General features: G+C 45.1%; 1 protein-coding gene across 1 annotated transcript in view; it reads right to left on the reverse strand.

The window, feature by feature from the left end:
* Positions 1-1,322: 1,322 nt before the first annotated feature.
* Positions 1,323-20,817, reverse strand: part of LOC126469767 (neuropeptide FF receptor 2-like) — a 164,127-nt gene continuing 144,632 nt past the window's right edge. Inside the window, exons 3-4 of the mRNA XM_050096994.1 lie at positions 14,934-15,103; positions 1,323-5,392 (exon numbers count right to left, since the gene is read on the reverse strand). Of these exons, the coding sequence (XP_049952951.1) occupies positions 4,411-5,392; positions 14,934-15,103 (1,152 nt within the window). The 3' untranslated portion in view covers positions 1,323-4,410. The remainder of the gene's footprint in view (positions 5,393-14,933; positions 15,104-20,817) is intronic.

Genomic DNA, 20,817 nt, shown 5'->3' on the forward strand with positions numbered 1-20,817 from the left:
CGTTAAAAGGCGTTTAACATTAACCTGATATTGTAATACCTGAAGGTTAAATGAATTGTAACTGGGATATAAATGAAAAGTATCACTTGAATTTCCAACTTAAACTTCAGGTAGATTTCGTATGATTTTTTTAAAATTTATTCACCATTTTTTTATCAGTGGGAACAGGAATTAAAATAGAAAATTCCACAAAATAAGTTTAGAGTTCCTGCTGAATTATATTAATAATGGTTGTGTATATTAGACACAATAACGATGGCCGGCCGAAGTGGCCGTGCGGTTTAAGGCGCTGCAGTCTGGAACCGCAAGACCGCTACGGTCGCAGGTTCGAATCCTCCCTCGGGCATGGATGTTTGTGATGTCCTTAGGTTAGTTAGGTTTAGCTAGTTCTAAGTTCTAGGGGACTAATGACCTCAGCAGTTGAGTCCCATAGTGCTCAGAGCCATTTGAACCATTTTTGAACAATAACGATGTGTCCGTTAAAAATACCATATTGTCAGCCTGTGAAAGAAATGTTGAAATCTCTCCGCTGGGAAACATTTCTCTTGTATTTCCAGGGAAAATATTAAGGAGAATTTTCTATACGTGACTACATTCGAAATTAGATTTAAATTGACTGCAAAAAAGAGGCAAAAACGGAGTGACCTCCTTTATTTGCATAGAAAATTAAGTGTCGAATGTTTTTGTGTGTTGATAACGTCTTTTACTGATTCAAAAATATTTCTGAAAAGTGATAATTTATTCACAAAAAAAGTGAAATGATCGTTTGGCATTTTTCACCGTGAGATCTCATCTGATGTTGTTCGATCGCCTGGTGCAAGTCTTTCTATTTAACACCACTTAGGTGCCTTGTACGTAGATGATGACGAAACACCTATTAGGACATCACAACACCCCGTCACCGAGAGGATAAAATCTGTGACGCGGGCGGGAATCGCAAACGGGTCCTCCGCGTAGTAACAAGCCGCGCTGATCACTCAGCTACGGCGATGGACAGTTTATCAACACAGTTTGTGTAACACAAAAGTATAGTTGCATTGAAATATTTTTCAAAAGGTGTAAATTTCCTTTGTTGCTGTAAGTTATGTCCCTAACGAAGTACTGAAAACGAAGCAGCTTCACAGGTGACACAATCTCCTCGGTTTTATTTTCAAATTATTTGGGCACTACTGTTACTCTCATTTATAACCTCCCACTGGCTAAGTTCGTATCTACTTTTTTTTTTTTATCGTCTTAGTTATGAGTACAGGAAAGGCAGTATAGCATGCATAAGTAACAAAAAACTATATTTTTCAGGATTTTATTATAAAAATTGACATAAAATACAATTATATGTACGTACAGTTACTTGAGTGTGTAGAGGTATGATAAACTCTTTCATATATATTTGTGATTATAGTAGACAATGGAATACACAGTGGACTATATATTCAGACTTCTGCGACGTAATTGATAGAACTATACAGGTAACATTGTAAATACTATAATTTAAGTAGTAACGAATCTCTTTGGTATACTGCAGTCCACAAGAAAACTTAAATAAGCAGTTATAATACTGTTGTGTTGCAGGAAACTGAGATACTTTACTCTGAAATATTCACCCCAATCTTGGTATTAGGAAAACTGTTGTATTTTACAGTAAAGAAACTGTTTCACACTAAAAGCGCCACCAAGCGCTCTAGAGCCCGTTAAACGGAATTCGAGCATTGTACACTCACGACGAGGAACAGTGCCACTACAGTCCTACCGTAATATAATGTGCAACACCTCACGTAATATTTCATGTGTGGTCTATTAAATCGAACATTGTTAGGTGCGATTACGTAAACTACTTTTGGTGTGTTGAATATCGAGTTATTGTTGAACGCCATGTTCTATTACATCCAGAGATTTTTCGTGGTTCTTGCTGAATATTTACGATCATACCAAAGTGAGAAAAAGCCTTGTACGAATGCTCGGCGCCAATAAATCTTGCATTTTTACAGAGTTGGCACTTTGTCGAAACGATTCTGCATCGTTGTAATTGTGGCTTTTAGTGATGACTAGGGCATAACAGTACCCCCTGTGCAAAAGCATTGTCATACTTTTCTGTTTGGGGTGGCATTTACTCAGGATAACATTGTCTCACACTATGAGAACAAAAAAATTTTTTTTTTTTTTTTTACTTGGTACAGCTTTACCTATCTTCTGAGAGCACTCGCAGGAAATTAGAAAAAGTACTGCACTGGAGTGGCCTGTTCGAAATGTTTCCCCCTTGTCCAATGACGACAGCAGAAAATGCGTCCGCAGAGATGTGAAGCACGCAATATGTCACGTAGATTCCCGCAAGAAATATGTATCGGGGGTGGTGCGCGTAGTTCGCTACGCAAGCGCGCAACAACGGATGCATGTCGCAAATGCGGCCTCTGGTAGTTGAGGCGGGAGAGAGAAGAGACCGCTGAGGTTACGTGACGTGACTTTCAGCGCGGGGCGACTTTAATGGACTGAAGCGACCTGCAGCGTGGCGCTCTATCGAGTGCCACAGAGGTCGCTCCGCGACGAGCGGCGCGTGTCCTTCCGCGCGGCTGCGAGCCTAAGACTCCGGTATTTTTGGTCTTCTGCGTCGCCACTTCTGCCGCCACGCCAGTTGTCGCGTGCACCGGCAGAACGAGCGTTCCCTGAGCTGCAAGCCGACGCTCCAGTCGGCGGCGCTTGTGTTGTCGTGGGCGTCCCGCCGTTTTACGGCGTCTTCTCGTCCGGCAGAGAGCCACAGAACGGCTAATTATAGACGCGCAGCGCCGACGAAGGTCGGGACAGCACGCTCTTGCTCTCCACTTCCTCTCTCCGGCGATCGGACCTCTTCTGCGCGCGTTTGCGTTGCGGCATCGGAAGTAAACACCCGTGGACATTGTCAGTATCACAAGCCGTTATGAGGCGGCGCCGAAGGCAGAAGGGCTGGAACTAAGCGCTTAGTCAAATATTCAGGCCTGCAGATAACTCCTATAACAACGCTTCCGCTGAACTGGTTGTGTATCCCATCAAGGTATGTCTCGTTAGAGGACAAGCCCGAATTGGAAAAGCACAGGGAATTGAATCTGCCGCCTCTGTTTAACGGAACCATCCGATCATTTGCCTCAAACGGTTTAGGGAAAGCACGGAATGTATCTGGGTAACTGAAAATGGATATCAAACCCGACACTCTCAAATGTAATTCTAGCGGCTTGAGTACTTACTCTGTACGCCGAATTGGTAAATTTATTCTTTTCTACGGCACTCTCCCATAAACAGGTGTCATACGGTGACATTCGTTCAACAATATGGGCTGTGTAAGATTACGCAGGAGCTGCTTCTTAGCCGCACGGTTGATTTTTAACCTTGATTTGTGGTGACAGTGCGAACTAAACCTCGCCCTATCGCACAACATCTGATAGAAATTTTCATTACTTCGTCTTTGCTGTGAGGCTGCCTGAAACTTCGGCGGATTCTACATCAAGCAACAACATACACTTTTCTGCCGTGGAGAATAATTTTATTCTGAATTTGAATTCAGACTATTCGCCGTTCCAAAGACACGTTTCTCGCAGATTCTCTCTCTGGTATTTACGGCTCAGTTAATTGAAGTGCGGTACAGTGAAAATGTAACAGCACAGTAGTTGATTAAATCTATATTGCAGCATGTAGTGTCGGCTTACGTTGTAAAAGACCGGTAGATGTTGCTGTAAGTTGACAATGCCAGCTTAGAAGATTTAATGAGAAACTGACCGGCTCGCACTTAACTGGAACAATATCTCTACTTTTTGGTAACTCTTAAACGGAACTTGGTGCAACATAATTTTCAAATACGTTTGTACAAGAAGAAACAAAATTCCAGTGAACCAAGTTTTAGACTTTTCCCCGACTAGGAAGAACGAAAGTGAGATGTGAGCACATCCGACCGAAATTAATGTCAGATTGAAATTCTGTGCCGGGTTTAAATCTCATCTGGATACTTGCCTCTTTTGAGCTACAGTCTATCGGTGACTATCAATTAAAAATTTGTTTCTTTCCCTGCTTTCTCTCTTACTGACACAATTAATGAATGACAGATTTCATTCGAGGTGGCCGCAAACACAATACATTTGGAGCATAGAATATGTCCTGCTTGTGCTACACCTATTTTTCGTAGAACTTAAGAGATCTAGATAACTGGCGCAGTCAGAGCTATGCTGTGTCACTGCGTAGAAGGAGAAGGCGGCTTTCAGCTTCACAGTTGGAAAGTGCCTATATCCTGAGCACCTCGTACGTGCTTAGAACTCCTCTATGCAGAAAGCTTCCGTGGTAGGCCCTTTATCTGACGGCTATTTCCGATACGTCTACAGTGAGCGACAAATTCGGAGATTCCGCCGACAGTGCGTTGGAGACGCTACACCAGCGGTGCGACCATCACGGAACTCAGACCATCTGCCCGCTCGGCAGCTCCAGCACCGAGCCGATGCTGCAGCCGCTCATCTTCTTGGCGAACTTGGCACCCGACGCTGTGACGTAGCCGTTGGCGCGGCCGCTGCTGGGCGTCCGGTTGGCGATGCCGCCGAAGGCGTCCGCGGCGTTGGACTTGCTGCCCCCGCAGCCGCCGCCGCCGCCGCCGCCCCCGCAGCCGCGCATCAGCTCGCGCTGTCGCCGGCGCCGGCCGCGGCTGCCCAGCCACATCCTGGCGAAGCAGGCGCGGAAGTTCTCGGAGAGGACGCCGTACAGCAGCGGGTTTACCACGGTGTTGAGCAGCGCGACCAGTAGCGACCATACGAAGTGGTGGGAGCGCAGGAAGAAGGCGGTGTCCTCGTTGGGGCGGCTGCCGTCCACGTAGATGAGGAACATCATGATGGTGATGGGCAGCCACATGAGCAGCACGACCAGCACGTTGAGCAGCAGCACGCGCACCACGCGCAGGTGCTTGCTGAGGCGCAGCTCCTCGTGCTGCGACAGCGAGCCGGCGCGCGCCTGGTGCCCGCCCACGCCGCCGCCCGACGCCTGGCTCGCGCCCGACACCTTGCGCGCCCACGGCATCATCAGACTGCCCACGAAGCTCAGGTCGCTGTCGCGCCGCAGCGCCTGCGCGCTGTTGTTGTTATTGTTGTTGTTATTGTTGGTGGCTGTGGGAGTGCCCGACGAGTCGCAGTCGGGTGCCACGTTGACGCCCCCGCCGCCTCCGCCGGAGCTGGCGACGCACGGCACGGCCCAGCGGCTGCGGGAGGCCAGCAGCTTGTTGAAGATGCGCTGGTAGTGATAGACGAGGAGGCCCATGGGGAGCAGGCAGGCCACGATCAGCACCGGCACCGTGAAGCACAGCGACAGGTTGACCGTGTCCGAGCGCGGGAACACCAGCGTGCACACCGACAGCTGCTCCCCGCCCTCCGCCTCCACCGGCTGCTCTCGGAACCTGCAGCACGACACGTACAGACGTGAACCACTCGCAAAGTAAACAGTGCAGATATTGGCACAGTACGCTCGGAGCAGATGCGAGAAGATCACTTGATGCAGAACAGATTTTTTGTTGTCATCTATCTGCGCATAACTTTTTTATAATGACCAGTTTCGGTACACTTCAACCATTATCAGAGTTGACTGCATCGGTTACAAAAGAGATCCGTCGAACTTACTAGCAAAATTTGCATGCTACTTAGCAGGATAAAAAAAATAAAACAGAATTTTGTTAAGTTGAACGGTTTACTCTTGTAACCGAGAAGTCAAAATTGATGATCAATCATGTGAACCGAAACCGTTCATTTTATTCAATTAAAGGAATCTAAGCGAACAATAAAAAAATTCCAGAACGCGATTTTCACGCTGCAGCGGAATGTGCGCTGATATGAAACTTTCCTGGCAGATTAAAACTGTGTGCCGGACCGAGACTCGTAAAGTTTGGAAGGTAGGAGACGAGGTACTGGGGGAAGTAAAGGTGGGAGGAGGAGGCGCGAGTCGTGCTTGGGTAGCTCAGATGGTAGAGCACTTGCCCGCGAAAGGCAAAGGTCCCCAGTTCGAGTCTCGGTCCGGCACACAGATTTAATCTGCCAGGAAAATTAAAGAAAAAATTGTTTTGGGAAGTAAACACCCCAGTCAAGTTTTCTTGGTGTGACAGTTAATTAAGGTGATTCCTGATGCTCAGTTGAGTTTTTGATTTTGAGACGACTCGAAAACCGTGGCCTGGTCAGACGAGTCCCGATTTCAGTTGGTAAGAGCTGGTGGTAGGGTTCGAGTGTGCCGCAGACCCTACGAAGACATGGATCCCGGTCGTCAACATGGTGCTGGGCAAGCTGGTTGTGTTTACATGGAAGGCACTGGGTCCTCTGGTCGAACTGAACCGATATTGTTGAGTCCATACCACGTCGAGCTGTTGGACGACGACGGGAAGAAAGAGGTCAGACACGCATTAGTTGCTATCCCATGACTTCTGTCCCCTCAGTGTAGAACTGAACGGCAGCACTTTATGTGGCCATATATGACAAAACTTGATACCTTATAGAATTTGATCCCTTGGCTTTGCCTGATAATTTTGTTTAGTTGGTTGGTTGTTATATCCCAGATCTTTTATGCCATTTTGAATTTTTTATGTCTATGCGACGTAACAGGTTACCTAGCTCACGTCCCCACTAATTTACTCTGTGTATGGACGTCTCTGCGCAAATTATAACAGTTTCAGTAAGAAGCTAATGCTGGGGACAAATGAAAAGACGGAGATAAGTATTTACAATGATAGTTACATTCGCCTTGTTTACGTATCGTGTAGATCATAGCGTTACACACTTCAAGACGACACTGTCGTTTCACCGAGGCGCCACAAGGGATGGCAGCGAAGTAGGTAGCGTGTAGGCATTTGACAAGGGCTACAAAAAAATGTTCAAATGTGTGTGAAATCTTATGGGACTTAACAGCTAAGGTCATCAGTCCCTAAGCATACACACTACTTTACCTAAAGTATCCGAAGGGCAAACACACACACGCAGGCCCGAGGGAGGACTCGAACCTCCGCCGGAACCAGCCGCACAGTCCATGACTGCCAAGAGCTACATTTATAGACGGAATGACCCTGTGGCGTGTCCTGACTGCAGCCCGGCGTTTCGTCTTCTAGTCCACAGCTGTTTTCATCAGCAACAAATTCTCCCGTGTTTTCGGCGAAGAGAAGAAGCAGAGTATCTCCTCCCTGTCCTCGCTATCGGCCATAGCTGCCATCATGAAGTACCTCTTCATAATATTTAGTGACTTAGGCGGCACTTTAACTGCTGCTGGAGATATTTCTGAGGCGACAAGCTTATCTGTAAGCAAGTGTTACTCGATAAAATATTGTCGTAACATCTAGTGGGGCATGGCCGACATATTAACCAGATGCAAAGATTAATTGGTATTGGAAATATCATCTGGGGATGGTATGCTTATCTATAAAGGAGTGCTACTCTATAAAATATTGTGGTAACATCTAGTGAAATATGGCCGACGTATTGACCCGATGCAAAAACTAACGATTTGTTGTTAGCGTAGAGGAAAGTAAAGTTTCACTACCAGATCCCTAGCTGATTAATGTTTACGGGCTATGGCAACCACAGATATAAAGCTTTCGCCACATGAGCTATGTTAAACTAAGCTTAAGCTTTCTAGGTTCATTACCACTTCCACCGTGAGGATTTTTTTTTTTTTTTTTTTTTTTTTTTGTGCTGAGGACACTGGTAGTAGTTCAAGAAAGTCTGAATTTTAACTTCAATTGACTGCACCTTTCGTAGTATGAACTTTAACTGTAGTACCCTTCGACTGTAGGATTAATCAGTAACAGCTGGAATCAATCCCGCTATAAAAATATCTAGGAGTAACAATGTATGGGAATATGAAGTGTTCAAATGGTTCAAATGGCTCTGAGCACTATGGGACTTAACATCTGAGGCCATCAGTCCAAAATGAAGTGTAACGATAGTTTGTGCTCATCCGTGATGGAATCAAATACTGCGTTTCAATTTATTAGTAGTGAAATTGCACTTAAACATGCAAGAACGAGATTACTTACAAAGCTCTAGTACAATCTTTACCGAAATACGTGTCAAGTGTATTCATTTCAGATCGTACTAACAGGGGAAACTGACGATTTGCAAAGAACAGCACCGTCAATAGTCACAGGCAGTAAACACGAAAATTAGTTTAGTAATTGTTTGTGCAGAGATATTAAAGAAATTATTCTTTCTACTTTCCGTATGGGACTATCTGAAAGAAACTAATATCCCGTACCAAAACATCATCTGCCACGTACTTTATTGCTATTCACAAGGTGTAGGTCTCGGTGTAGGAGCAAATGTCTTAAATTCCTTCATCGCTTCAGTGATGCCACATTGGATAGATGAGCAGACATGATATGACCTCTCTTCATTCAGACTGTTCATAGTTTGATGTTATCATTGATAGATGCTGAATTGAATATTCTGGGTTCGACACCCGATCCTTTAAATTTTACTGATTCGGCTTGGATCCTGATCCAGTCAGCCTTCTGCTGCTATTGGTAAACCGGACCTGGTCTACTCAACTTTCTGTGACTACTAACCTATTTGAAGAAAAAAGCAACAACATCGACGCACAAGTCGAAGAGATCGCGCATTGTCGTAAACTACAGGAAGTAATTATCCTTTTTCTGTCACATGTCTGATCGCACGCCAGACACGGTGTACTCGTGTGCTCCTTACGGTAAGCTAATTATATGTACCCACTGGAAGAACCAAATCAGTCCATTTCTTAGAATAAGTAAACAAAATTACAAAGCCAATAGGGAATAGAATAAACATTGAGGTGGAGACGCTATAAGAGCAGGCACCGTGATCTGGAAGTGGCTGTACACCGTCCTTTCAAGGTATGTCTTCTTCATCCTAGTGTCACTAGCTACAGAGAACGATGAGTCATACCGTGTGTTCAGAGTTCGAGGTGATCTCACTTCTGAATCATGCCCGCACCGCTGTTAAACCTTCCTCAATGAATCTCAAGGAAAACTGCTTTTAACTGACACATACAATCTTTTACGGGTATACAGGTATGTAACGTGAAACCATAGAATGTTTGAAACCATAGAATGTTTCATTACAACTCGAAACGACTTTGCACATGTCCCCTCATACGCCTGAAACAACCGCCTAATGACTCACGCGAATATAGCATTAGTCGACTTTTCCGCTCTCCAAAGAATCTGAAACAGATAACGTGCGCAAAGCGGTCTTTACACGTATTTTAGATTCTGTTCTACTGTACTGTTAGCTAGTTCTACTAAAGTGAACCAGTTTGAGTACAGTAATCGATATTACGAGCGGTTCAACCAATACATTTCGATAAAGTCTTGGTACTTTTACACTCTTGCAGTTTGATTTTCTTCATAACGAGACTAAACCCGAAGAGCCCTTAACAGTTTAATGGCAGGCACAACAAGCATTATATGAAATGTATGTATTTTATTGGTACCTGCTCTGCCGGACACGTCCGACAGAACAGACATCACCAGTGATGACGCGGCTGGAGCATACATTTGTGTGAAATTGAGGATAGGAAACGGAAGGGTGTGAATCCGTGGTCTCCAGCACCACAGAGCACTGAGGTAACGCAATGTCGAAAGCTGAAAATTTGTGCCAGACCGGGACTGGAAGCTGGATGCTCCATTTCTCCAAGGCAGTTGCCTTAACCGCCTCAGCTATCGGTCACGATTTTCGTCCAACTCAAATTCTCAACTCACCGCGCACTGCAGTGCATCGTCCCTCGTCCATTAGTCCCGCAGTAGCAAATTATTGATTCCCGTAGGAGTTCGGACAAAATTAGTGCATCTGCACTGAAACAAACGTTAAGGAGCCGCAGCGCTGTTACAGATATGCTTCTAGAGGTTGTAGAGGGGACTTAGCAGATCAAGTTTTACACAGGAACCCATATCTGGAAACACCATCCAATGACGCTACAAAGTTTCAAATTTATAGGTGCCGGCGCATACGGTCTCTGCTTCGGAAACAAACGAGTCGAAAGTGATAAGTGAAAACCGTTTTGTTACTTCTGGCAGTGGAATACATGTACAGATACTGTTGTTGTTAAGACTGTATGGCACGCGACTTTCAGAGGAGGGAGTGCGGACCAAAACAAGAAAAACTGTCTAGTAAACACAGAGGCCAAAATGCATACTTTCGAGCTGCTCAACAGAGCAGATGTGTTTCATACTAGGGAAGATGAACAAGTGCTCTTAGTTCTTACGGCATGCCCGTGTTTACTGCACATTTTTTTCTTGTCTTGGTCCATGCTATACCATCTCTGGAAGTTGCCTACGCTACATTCTTAGCAACTGCAGTACCTGTACTTGTGTTACACTTCCAGAAGAATCAGAATGATTTTCACTAATAACTTTCGACTCGTTCGTTTCCGAACCAGGGAACCATACCTCAGCCTGATACATGTATCCATCACCCTTGATAGTTTGTGACATCACGACGGGATCACCGTATAATACCTACATTAGAGGAACCGGCGCTCCGTAGCGTCGTTGGACGACATTTCCGGACATATGTTCCATTGTCAAACTTGATCTACCGTCTACAACCTCTAGAAGAGCGTAACATGAATTGTGAAACACTTCATACATACATTTGAGTGGTGTCCAAATAAACAAACCACCTACAAGATGGATCAAGGTGTTAAGGAAGCAATGAATCCAAGGGCCCTTCAGGAAGTTGAGGACAGGAAGACGACGACTGTCGTAAAAAAGCTGTGCATACGCAGAGTGAACCAGACCTCCACCGACAAACTTTCAGAGGTTGTTCGGAGATACCTTCTGAGTACGTTTGTATAAGAGACTCATGGTTTTCAACGCCTCACTAAAGAGTAATAGGTAACGTTGGTACGATTTATTCGGTTCGTTACTGAAATAAACTTTGCTGAAAATATCTTCGCAACAAAACAGAGTTATATAGTTACCGCCTGTCCGAGAAACTACTGTGATGAGGCTACCGTCAGCTTGGGAACAACTCAGTGCAATGGCGTTATGTCATTCTTCCATTGAATTCAGTGAACGCATACAGGAGGTGCACATCGGCCAACTCTTCATCCATAAGCCTATCCATAGTATCGCTGTGTATCACTATTAAAGCACAACTGACACTGACGGAAAACAAAGTGCTAGGCAGAACCGAGCGATACTGAATGCAAACTTGAGGCCAACGAGATAAAAAGAGGACCTTACAGACCGTGAGCGAATGGAAACAAGACACGCTGCGCTTACCGTCGACTTTTGCACTGTTGTGCACTTTTTTCAGCGCAGTACAGTTACTGGAGCAACAAGTCAAACGAATACCTCTGTAACGAACAACTGGAGACCGTGCGTACCTTATACCAAAATAATCAGAAGATATCCTGAAACAATCTCTGAAAGTTTGTCACTATAATTCTGGTTGTGGTTCAGAGATACAGCATTATCCAAAAGTCGGTAATAGAGTTGTGCTCCACCAAAACTACGGTTCGCTAATCTTGGTACACTGCTTAAATGACGCAGTAAGTGGTAGGATTAGAGGTAGTATTGGTAGCATTGTTACAGAATGAAACGCGAATGAATTTGTAAGACAAACTGGGACCCGACGATTTCTTTGCTTTTTTTTAACTGTTTCGTTGTTTCTTTTGCACATAATTACAAGCGTATATCATTCAGTGTTAGTCTGTTCTATATTTTATAGGCTTACATAACATAATTTCATTTTATAAGTAATAAAAATTAGTTGATCGTGCAACTTCTGCGCTTTTATGCAAACAAAGCCATTATTTTTGATGCAAGTGCAGTTTACAAGCACAAACACAAAAAATATATAATTATTGTTGTTATTTGGCATTCGATAGAACGTTCTTTGTTATGATAAAAGGTAAGTGTTTCGTCTTATTACTGATAAACGCGAAAGTTCTTTGTAGCAGAAACACGTTTTATGTAACTTCGACGAAATATTTTGGTTTTGTGGTTTTTTATTTCACTCTTTGTTGAAGAAATAGCCTTTTTAACGCTGTATAATAAACCTGTATTGTTTTTACTACAACATCTCTCTGTTTCACGTTACAAATCAACCATCTTCGAATAAAATCTGATTCAAACACTGAAAATTTCAATTTTGTTGCGACTACTATTTACCTTTAAGTAACAGACGGGAGGATAACTATGTGGAACAAAAATGTTCCGTAGGTTACGCGGCCGTTTATGTATCTTCACTCAGTTTCTAGACGTTTCATCGCTTCCGGGTTTTAGGGGAATCTGATAAGACGCTGGTCGCACTCGCAAAGAAAGCGATAGTTGCGAGGTAGCGCCCGATTGGTACGCAAGACAGCTAACGTAAAGATTACGTGGGTATGACCTTAACTGACCAAAGCTACTAGGAATACTACCGTAATGATAGATTGTGGCGCAAACGTCACAGCACGTGACACTGCACCTCTTAAGAGTGCCAGTAGCCGTTTCCAGCGGGGAGCGAGTAACTGTTTCAGATGAGTTTAATAATTCTTAACTGTGCGTTTAAATGCATGCAACCTCTCGATGGCACTCGACAAAGTTAAGATCTTTAGTAGGTGCCCAATAAGTAATGCACTCTATTTTTTTCTCAGCCGAAAACAACGCTATGAATGCGAAACGTCACGTATGTTATTTGAGTGTCTGAATGAGCGCGCCAAGTTTCCGTCACTTCCGACAGATAGCATAGCTGCAGGACAGTTTCAAAATGGCGTCTGTAGGTGATGTATGTTACAAGCACGTGTCTTCATTTAATTTCTTACTGCACAGAAAGAAACAATGGCGAATATTCACAAACGCTTGTGCAAAGTCTATGGAGCATCTGCTGTCGACAGAAGTACAGTTAGTCGCTGGGCACGGAGGGTGAGGTCATCAGAAGGCGGTTCGGCGGAGCTCCACGATTTGCAGCGGTCGGGGAGACCATCCACTTGACATGTTGCAGAGAGCTAATCTTGTCATTCACGAGGACAGAGGCATTACGACTCGGCAGCGGGTGCTGCATCTGTCAAATGAGCTGAATCACACAGCACAAGGATGGGTACCGACAGAGCATGCACGTCCTTGTTTCGTGCTGGAGGAGGGCTATAGATCGGGATGGAGATTACGTGTAAAAATAGTGTGTGCAGAGAAAACACCTTTCTTTCGTGTGTGTGATTCTCGTTATGTTCAATAAAGAATTGTTGAAGAAAAATATGCGGAGGATTACTTTCTGGACAACCCCCGTGCGTCCTGCACAGGTCAAACGGTTCGAGAAGTGTGGTGAATAAGCTGAATAGTATGACGTCACAAGTTCGTTACGAGGCCCGTATTTTACGAGGACCCCTATTTACGCTTACTTATGATAGCCTAGAACTCTAGTCGGAACATTTGGCGTCCCACGAACACTCATGCTCATAAATTAAGGATAATTGCAGAATGTGGTACCACACAACGTGGCACTACACAAAACTGGCGCCAATGGCGTAGGCACGTAGGGAACACATACGACACAGATCTGTAAAACCACGGTATTGGTGATAAGTTGAGAAAACCGTCCCGAAACACATGTGCTACTAAACGCCACAGTTTCCTGCGCGCGTATCCCGACATCACTATGGGATTTGATTACCATGCACACGTACACAGGTCGCACAACGGGTTGGCATACTCTGGATCAGGTGGTCGAGCAGCTGCTGGGGTATAACCTTTCATTCTTGCACCAGTGCCTCTCGGAGCTCCTGAAGTGTCGTAGGGATTTGAAGACGTGCAGCGATACGTCAACCGACAGCATCCCAGACGTGCTCGACGGGGTTTAGGTCTGGAGAACAGGCAGGCCACACCATTCGGCTGATATCTTAAAGATACAGCTTTCCAAGGTTTGAAGGTACACCTCCATGATGGTAGCTCGGTGGGGCCGTGCGTTATCATCCATCAGGAGGAAGGTGGGACCCACTGCACCGCTGAAAAGGCGGACATACTGGTGGAAAATGACCTCCCAATACATCTGACCTGTTACAGTTCCTCCGTCAAAGACATGCAGGGGTGAACGTGCACTAATCATAATCCCACCCCACACCATCAAACCACGACCTCTATACAGATCCCTTTCAAGGACACTAATGGGCTGGTAACTGGTTCCTGGTTCACACCAGATGAAAACGGACTCGTCCGTGAACATAACCTTTGACCACTGTTCCAACGACCGTGTTCTTGACATCAGGCTTTACGGGCTCTCCTGTGACCGGGGGAATGCACCTTGCAGGTCTCTGGGCGAATGAACCATGTCTGTTCAGTCGTCTGCAGACTGTGTGTCTGGAGACAACTGTTCCAGTGGCTGCGGCAAGATCCCGAGCTAGGCTACCTCCGTGGCCGTCTGCGGGCACTAATGGGTGAGATATCGGTCTTCTTGTAGTGTTGTACACTGTGGACGTCCCGTACTGTAGCGCCTGGACACGTTTCACGTCTGCTGGAATCGTTGCCATAGTCTTCAGATCACACTTTGTGGCACACGGAGGGCCCGTGCTATAAGTTGCTGTGCTTGACCTGCCTCCAGTCGCCCTAGTATTCTACCCCTCATAACGTCATCAATATGTGTTCTTTGAGCCATTTTCAACACACAGTCAGCATTAGCACGTCTGAAAACGTCTGCACACTTACTCGCTGCACCGTACTCCGACAAGCACCAACACACCTCTGCGTATGCGGACTGCTGGCAGCGCCACCGTGAGGTCAAATGCACCGCTTTGTCATACCCCCAGGTGATTTAAACCCGCAAACCAGCCCACCAGAGCGTTGTTTCACTATGTATCAGCATTATTCTTAATATGAGCATGAGTGTAGCCCCGGGAAGTCCAGACACCCCACTAAAGCCGAGGCATTTGGCAACAGTACTGCTACGAGTCGGCCTGCCGAAACGTCAGCCACGGCTTCGTCGCTGTGCGGGCGGGCGCGCGCGCTCACTCACCAGAATGCGACGGGCAGGAAGAGCACGGCGGCGAGCAGCCACGTGGCGGCCGTGAGCAGCGAGGCGAGCCGCGGCGTGAGGCGCGACCGGTACGGCGGCACCACGATGCAGCGGTGCCGGTCCATCGAGATCAGCGTCAGCGTCCACAGCAGCACGAAGCCGCACACGAACTGAAACACAGCGAGCAAGGCAGGTCACGCCGCGGACTCCCACACTACGCACACTACTCATCACCGCCGGCTGCGTCTGCTGTGCATTGGATTGCGGAACTCTTAGCAAACAGGACACAGGGTGAAACTTACTGGCAAATTAAAACTGTGTGGCGGACCGAGACTCCAGCTCGGGACCCTTGCCTTTCGCGGGCAAGTGCTCCACCATCTGAGCTACACAAGCACGACTCACGCCCCGTCATCACAGCTTTACTTCCGACAGTACCTCATCTCCTACTTTCCAAACTTTACAGAAGCTCTCCTGCGAAAGGCAAAGGTCCCTAGTTCGAGTCTCGATCCGGCAGACAGTTTTAATCTGCCAGCTAGTTTCACATCAGCGCACACTCCGCTGCAGAGTGAAAATCTCATTCAGGACACTGAGTGTCATTTTTAACGGAGAGATATCTTCACATGTAAAAGCAATTTTGGGCTTACCACTAAGGAGCGTTACGTGGAGATTACTGTTCACAATACACACACAGTTTCAAATAACGTCTCTTTATAACTTACAAAAATAATAAGAGAAACGAATATTTATATCGGTAGCTAAAAGGTAGAAACTCTTTCTGCCGAGATATGGACATTCTTTTTTTGTAACCTACTGCGTATTACTACACAGGGTGATCAGAAAGAGTCTGAAAAGCTTGCAACGGTGTTGCATGGTAGGTTCTGCTGTGAAATAATTGTTGAAAAAATTGATACATTGCGACGTTTTCGGTTGAATTTGCATCAAACTTAGTCAATGAGGTCGTTTTCCGTGCAAATTCAAGCGGCCGGCCCGATTTGGTGTAGCCAAACGCGTTCCTTTGGTGGGTTCCTAAAGCCGAAAAAGAGAGCTATGCAAAAATTGGACATGGCACCTTACTAAGGATCGACACTGAGCCAAAGTCTGAGCATTCTCATCCGCCATCAGCTGTGCTGTGAGGAAAACTGACACTACACTGAATTGACAAGTCATAGCATAGCCATAAGCACAGGTACAGACTAAAGTTGAACTAAATAAGCCCTCGGTCACAATTTTTAGTCTTTTTGACCAGGTGTCAACACTTCTATGAGTGCCTTAATCAGATATTAAATATTTAAAGTGGCATGTAACGTATAAAATAAATATCAAACCAGAAACGCTTTAGTCACAAAAATTTTGAAAATAATGCATGAAAGGCGAGCTGTCGCTACCTTTTGTTACCTGTGGCTTTATACGTATGAGCAGCCCACAGTCGCTCGCCTTTCACGCATTCTTTTTAAAAAAAATTGTGACTAAAGCCTTTCTGGCCGGATATTTATTTTATACATGACATGCTACTTTAAATATTTAATTTCTGATTAAGGCACTCATAAAAGTGTTGAAACCTGCTCAAAAAGACTAAAAATTTTGACCCAGGGCTTATATAGTTCAACTTTAATTTATAAACGGTCACTGAATCAAGCAGCCACGTTTAAAACAAGCACAGACGGCGGTATAAAAAGACAGTGTGCATCGGCGGAGCCGTCATTTGTACTGAGGTGATTCATGTGGAGAGGTGTCTGACGTGATTATGGCTGCGCAACGAGAATTGGCAGACTATGAAGATAGAATGGTAGTTGGAGTCAGAAGCATGGGACTTTCCATTTCGGAAATCGTTAGGGAATTCAACATTTCGAGAACTACAGTGTCTAGAATGTGCTGCGAATATCACATTTCAGGCATTACCTCTAGCCATGGACATCGCACTAGCCGACGGTCTTCACATAACGACCGAGAGCAGTGGCGTTTGTGTGGTCAGTGCTAACAGACAAGCAACACTGCGTGAAATAACTACGGGGATGAATGTCAGACATATGGCGAACGTATCCGCGAGGACAGTGCGGCAGAATTCGTTGTCAATTCAATGGGCAGCGACCAACGACAGTGCCTTGACTAACAGCATGTCATCGCCTGCGGAGCCACTCCTGGGTTCGTCACGGTATCGGTTGGATGATAGCCACTGGAAAACTGTGGCCTGGTCAGATGAGTCCCGATTTCACTTGGTAAGAGCTGATAGTACGATTCGAGCAGACCCCATGAAGCCTTGGTCCCAGGTTTTCAACTATGCAAGGTGGTGGAGGCTCCGAATTGGTGCGAGCAGTGTTTACATGGAATGGACTGGGTCCTCAGGCCCAACTGAACCGACCATTGACTGGAAATGGTTATGGTCGACTACATGGAGACCATTTGCAACCATTCGTGGACTTCATGTTCCCACACATCGACGAAGAATATTTTGGACGGTTTGAACAGATTCATCTGTACAGCCCGGCATGGACTTCCATCGAATATTTATGGCACATAATCGAGAGGTGAGTTCATCCCCAAAATCCTGCACCGACAATACTTTCGCAGTTATGGACGGCTATAAAGGCAGCATTGCTCAAAATTTGTGCAGGAGACTTGCAACGATTTGAGTCCATACCACGTCTCGCACCTTGCCTGGGAAAAGGAGGTCCGACACGGTATTAGGAGGTATCCCAGGACTTTTCACACCTCATCGTAATTGGATCTGGAGCGCCAGTACAATTTGCGTGGGTAGTTCCCTGACTGGCCAACTTCAGTGCGAATTAACTACAAGGGCGCTACATAACGATTTTTTTCGTAACAATCACCTCCCAGCACAACCTATACTGCAACATACTTACAAGCTTTTCAGACTGTTTCTGACCACGTTGTTTAACGTTGTTAACAAAAATCTCGAAAAGTCATTGACCGATTTGCTTCAGATTTGTACACGATGCTTTAATAAACCCTGAGTTGGTGACAGTCTGTATTTCTTAAAATCCGTAATATACATAATCCGTAATATACATAATATGTAAGGGGAACATTGTTACCAAAACCTCGAAAAGTTATTGACCGTTCACTTTATATTTTTAAATGATCTACTTTGGATAGTTCTTGACCGGTTTACTAGAAATTTTTACACAGTACTCGTAATATACTTTCAGACTGACATGGGCTATATATGATTTTTTTAAGAAGAATGTATAGATTTTCTGTTAAAACTGATTGCGAGAAACGAAATTCTGGTCTGTGTCTTGCAGTGAAAACGTGCCGTTTAATTTCCTTTCCAGCAGTCAGTTTTAACTGCGATAGCATGGATTTTAACCAATGGACCATATTCGATAAGGATAGATGCTGAACTGCTGAATTAAAATTTGTGCCACTAAACAGAGAACACGAAACTTGTATTTACAGTTTACTGTTTTATGATTACTATACTACAACCGCATCTGAATCGCCCGAAACTTCGTAATCCCACCTGCTCGCAGAGTAAAACTTTCCGAATTACTGCCACTAAAGCTACTATACTCACAGATACAGCAGGTGCAGAAGTCTCTTCATTCTCCGTATGCCAATAATCTCAACCTATTTGCTCACATCTTAAGCGATTTCAGTTCCCAGTCAAAGTTTTGTTTTCAATAACAATAAACAAGGCAATAGGTCACGGAACGAAAAAGAGGAAATGTGAAGGGAGTGGGTGGGGGGGGGGGAGGGGCAGGAACTGGACATAGAGAGGGGGCAGGAGGACATAGGCAGAGAGAGAGAGGGGGGGGGGGAGTGAAGGAGATGGACAGAAGAACAGAAGACATGGAGGGAGGGAGGGAGAGAGAGAGAGAGAGAGAGAGAGAGAGAGAGAGAGAGAGAGAGAGAGAGGGAGGGAGAGGGAGATAAATGAGGTGGAGGAGGAGATGGACAAAGATGGAGGGGGGAATAGGTGATGGCTGAGAGAGGGGTGGGAGGAGGAGGTGATGGACAAAGATGGAGGGGGGAATAGGTGATGGCTGAGAGAGGGATGGGAGGAGGAGGTGATGGACAAAGAATGGGGCAGGAGGAGATGGACAGAATAAGGGGGAAGGAAGACACTAGAATGTATATCTAATTCCAATACACACAGCAATTGCGAAGCATTACCGTGTTCGCTAGTTTTCCAGAAAGTTACAGGAACCAGTGTTGGATCCTGTTGTCTTAGCGGTATGGTCTTTAGAGGGAAAGGAGGTGCCTTGAAACTGAAAGATTGAGGGATCCAATTCCGGCCAGATCATGGCTCCAGACTGTAGTGCCTAGAACCGCACGGCCACTCCGGCCGGCTGACACGTTAGAGTCGAAAACGGTGTAAGTCGTAAGTTCGTGCAATGCAATCAACTAAATCGTGAATAAAAAAATCACTTTCCAAAGTAGATGGCGTGCTCCAGTTCGACAATGTCGAACTTCATCGCCGAAACATAAAAATGTGTCAGTCCCTATTGTCAACCACGTCGTTTTGCATGTGCTGCAGATACTAGCTGTGGCATCAAATTCGCTGGCACGTACCTCACATTTCTAGCATTTTCTAAATTCAAGGTCAATAAACAATTAAACTCTGAGAACCTGTACTATTACGCCACAAATCAATTTTTACGGCTTTTATCTACAAACAGGGATGAATGACAGCGACTGCATTCCATTTCAGGAGTTTGGCCTCACGTTTCTCTTGAGCTGGCACTGTGTTTCACGAACCAAGTAATAAGTCAAAATATGTCTCCATGGAGTTACAAAGTTCACAGACACAGCCACAATACCAGCAGGCATCGGGCATGTTTTCCCAGTAATGCTGACATATTTTTGGAACGCTGTTACAAAAATCCAGGTACTGTCGGTCAAAACGACCTACTTCACTTCAAAACGACCTCTGAACTGCCTGTGACGTCTCCTAAAAATTTATATATAGATGTGCATCTCCCCACCAGTTTAATGGATGTGTGTTCACAAAAACGAAGTATAAATGGGTACTTCATACGAGAATTAAGCTGTCAATAGTTCAGTTTATATTAGTTTCCCTGCGTATATTAAATTTATTTTAATTTATATTAATGTGGCAGCAACAATATTTGAGTCAACTATTCCTTCCTAAATTCGTTCCACCATCTTCACGCGCTGGCCGAGCGGTTATAGGCGCTTCAGTCCGGAACCGCGCTGCTGCTACAGTCGCAGGTTCGAATCCTGCTTCGGGCATGGATGTGTGTGATGTCCTTAGGTTAGTTAGGTTTAAGTAGTTTGATAACCTCAGATGTTAGGTCCGATAGTGCTTAGAGCCATTTGAACCATCTTCGCAAAAATGAAATTTAAAAGAACAGGGTAATTATGTGTAAAATATCTTATCTTCAAGGAATTTTTGTGGTGATTCCAAAACTGGTCTTAGCGAGTCTAATATTTCCGAATTTACGGAAAATGTAATATTATCGGTAATATTTTATTGATATTTATTCACTTGATTCGTTCAGGTCACAGTTGTATGTGTAAAACGTGCTCTTTTATTCTCTAGGACTGGTTGGCTGAACTTTTAATTTTGAAAAAAAAAAATCGTTTAATTGAATATCAGTATTGCATCATAACGTTTTCGTTAATTCGAGACACAAATGGTTAGTTGGTTGGTGTAGAGGAATGGGACCAAACAACGAAGTCATCGATCCCATCGGATGATGGAAGGATGGGGAACAGTGTCGGCCGTGTCCTTTCAAAGGAACCAAGCCGGCATTTGCCTGAAGCGTTTTTAGGGAAATCACGGAAAACCTAAATCAGAATGGCCGGACGCGGGTTTGAACCGCCGTTCTCCCGAATGCAGGTCCAGTGTGCTAACCACGACGCCATCTAGCTCCGTGACACAGATGAATAGATACCCCAT

Source organism: Schistocerca serialis, chromosome 1, assembly GCF_023864345.2.
Source record: "Schistocerca serialis cubense isolate TAMUIC-IGC-003099 chromosome 1, iqSchSeri2.2, whole genome shotgun sequence".
Lineage (NCBI taxonomy): Eukaryota > Metazoa > Arthropoda > Insecta > Orthoptera > Acrididae > Schistocerca > Schistocerca serialis.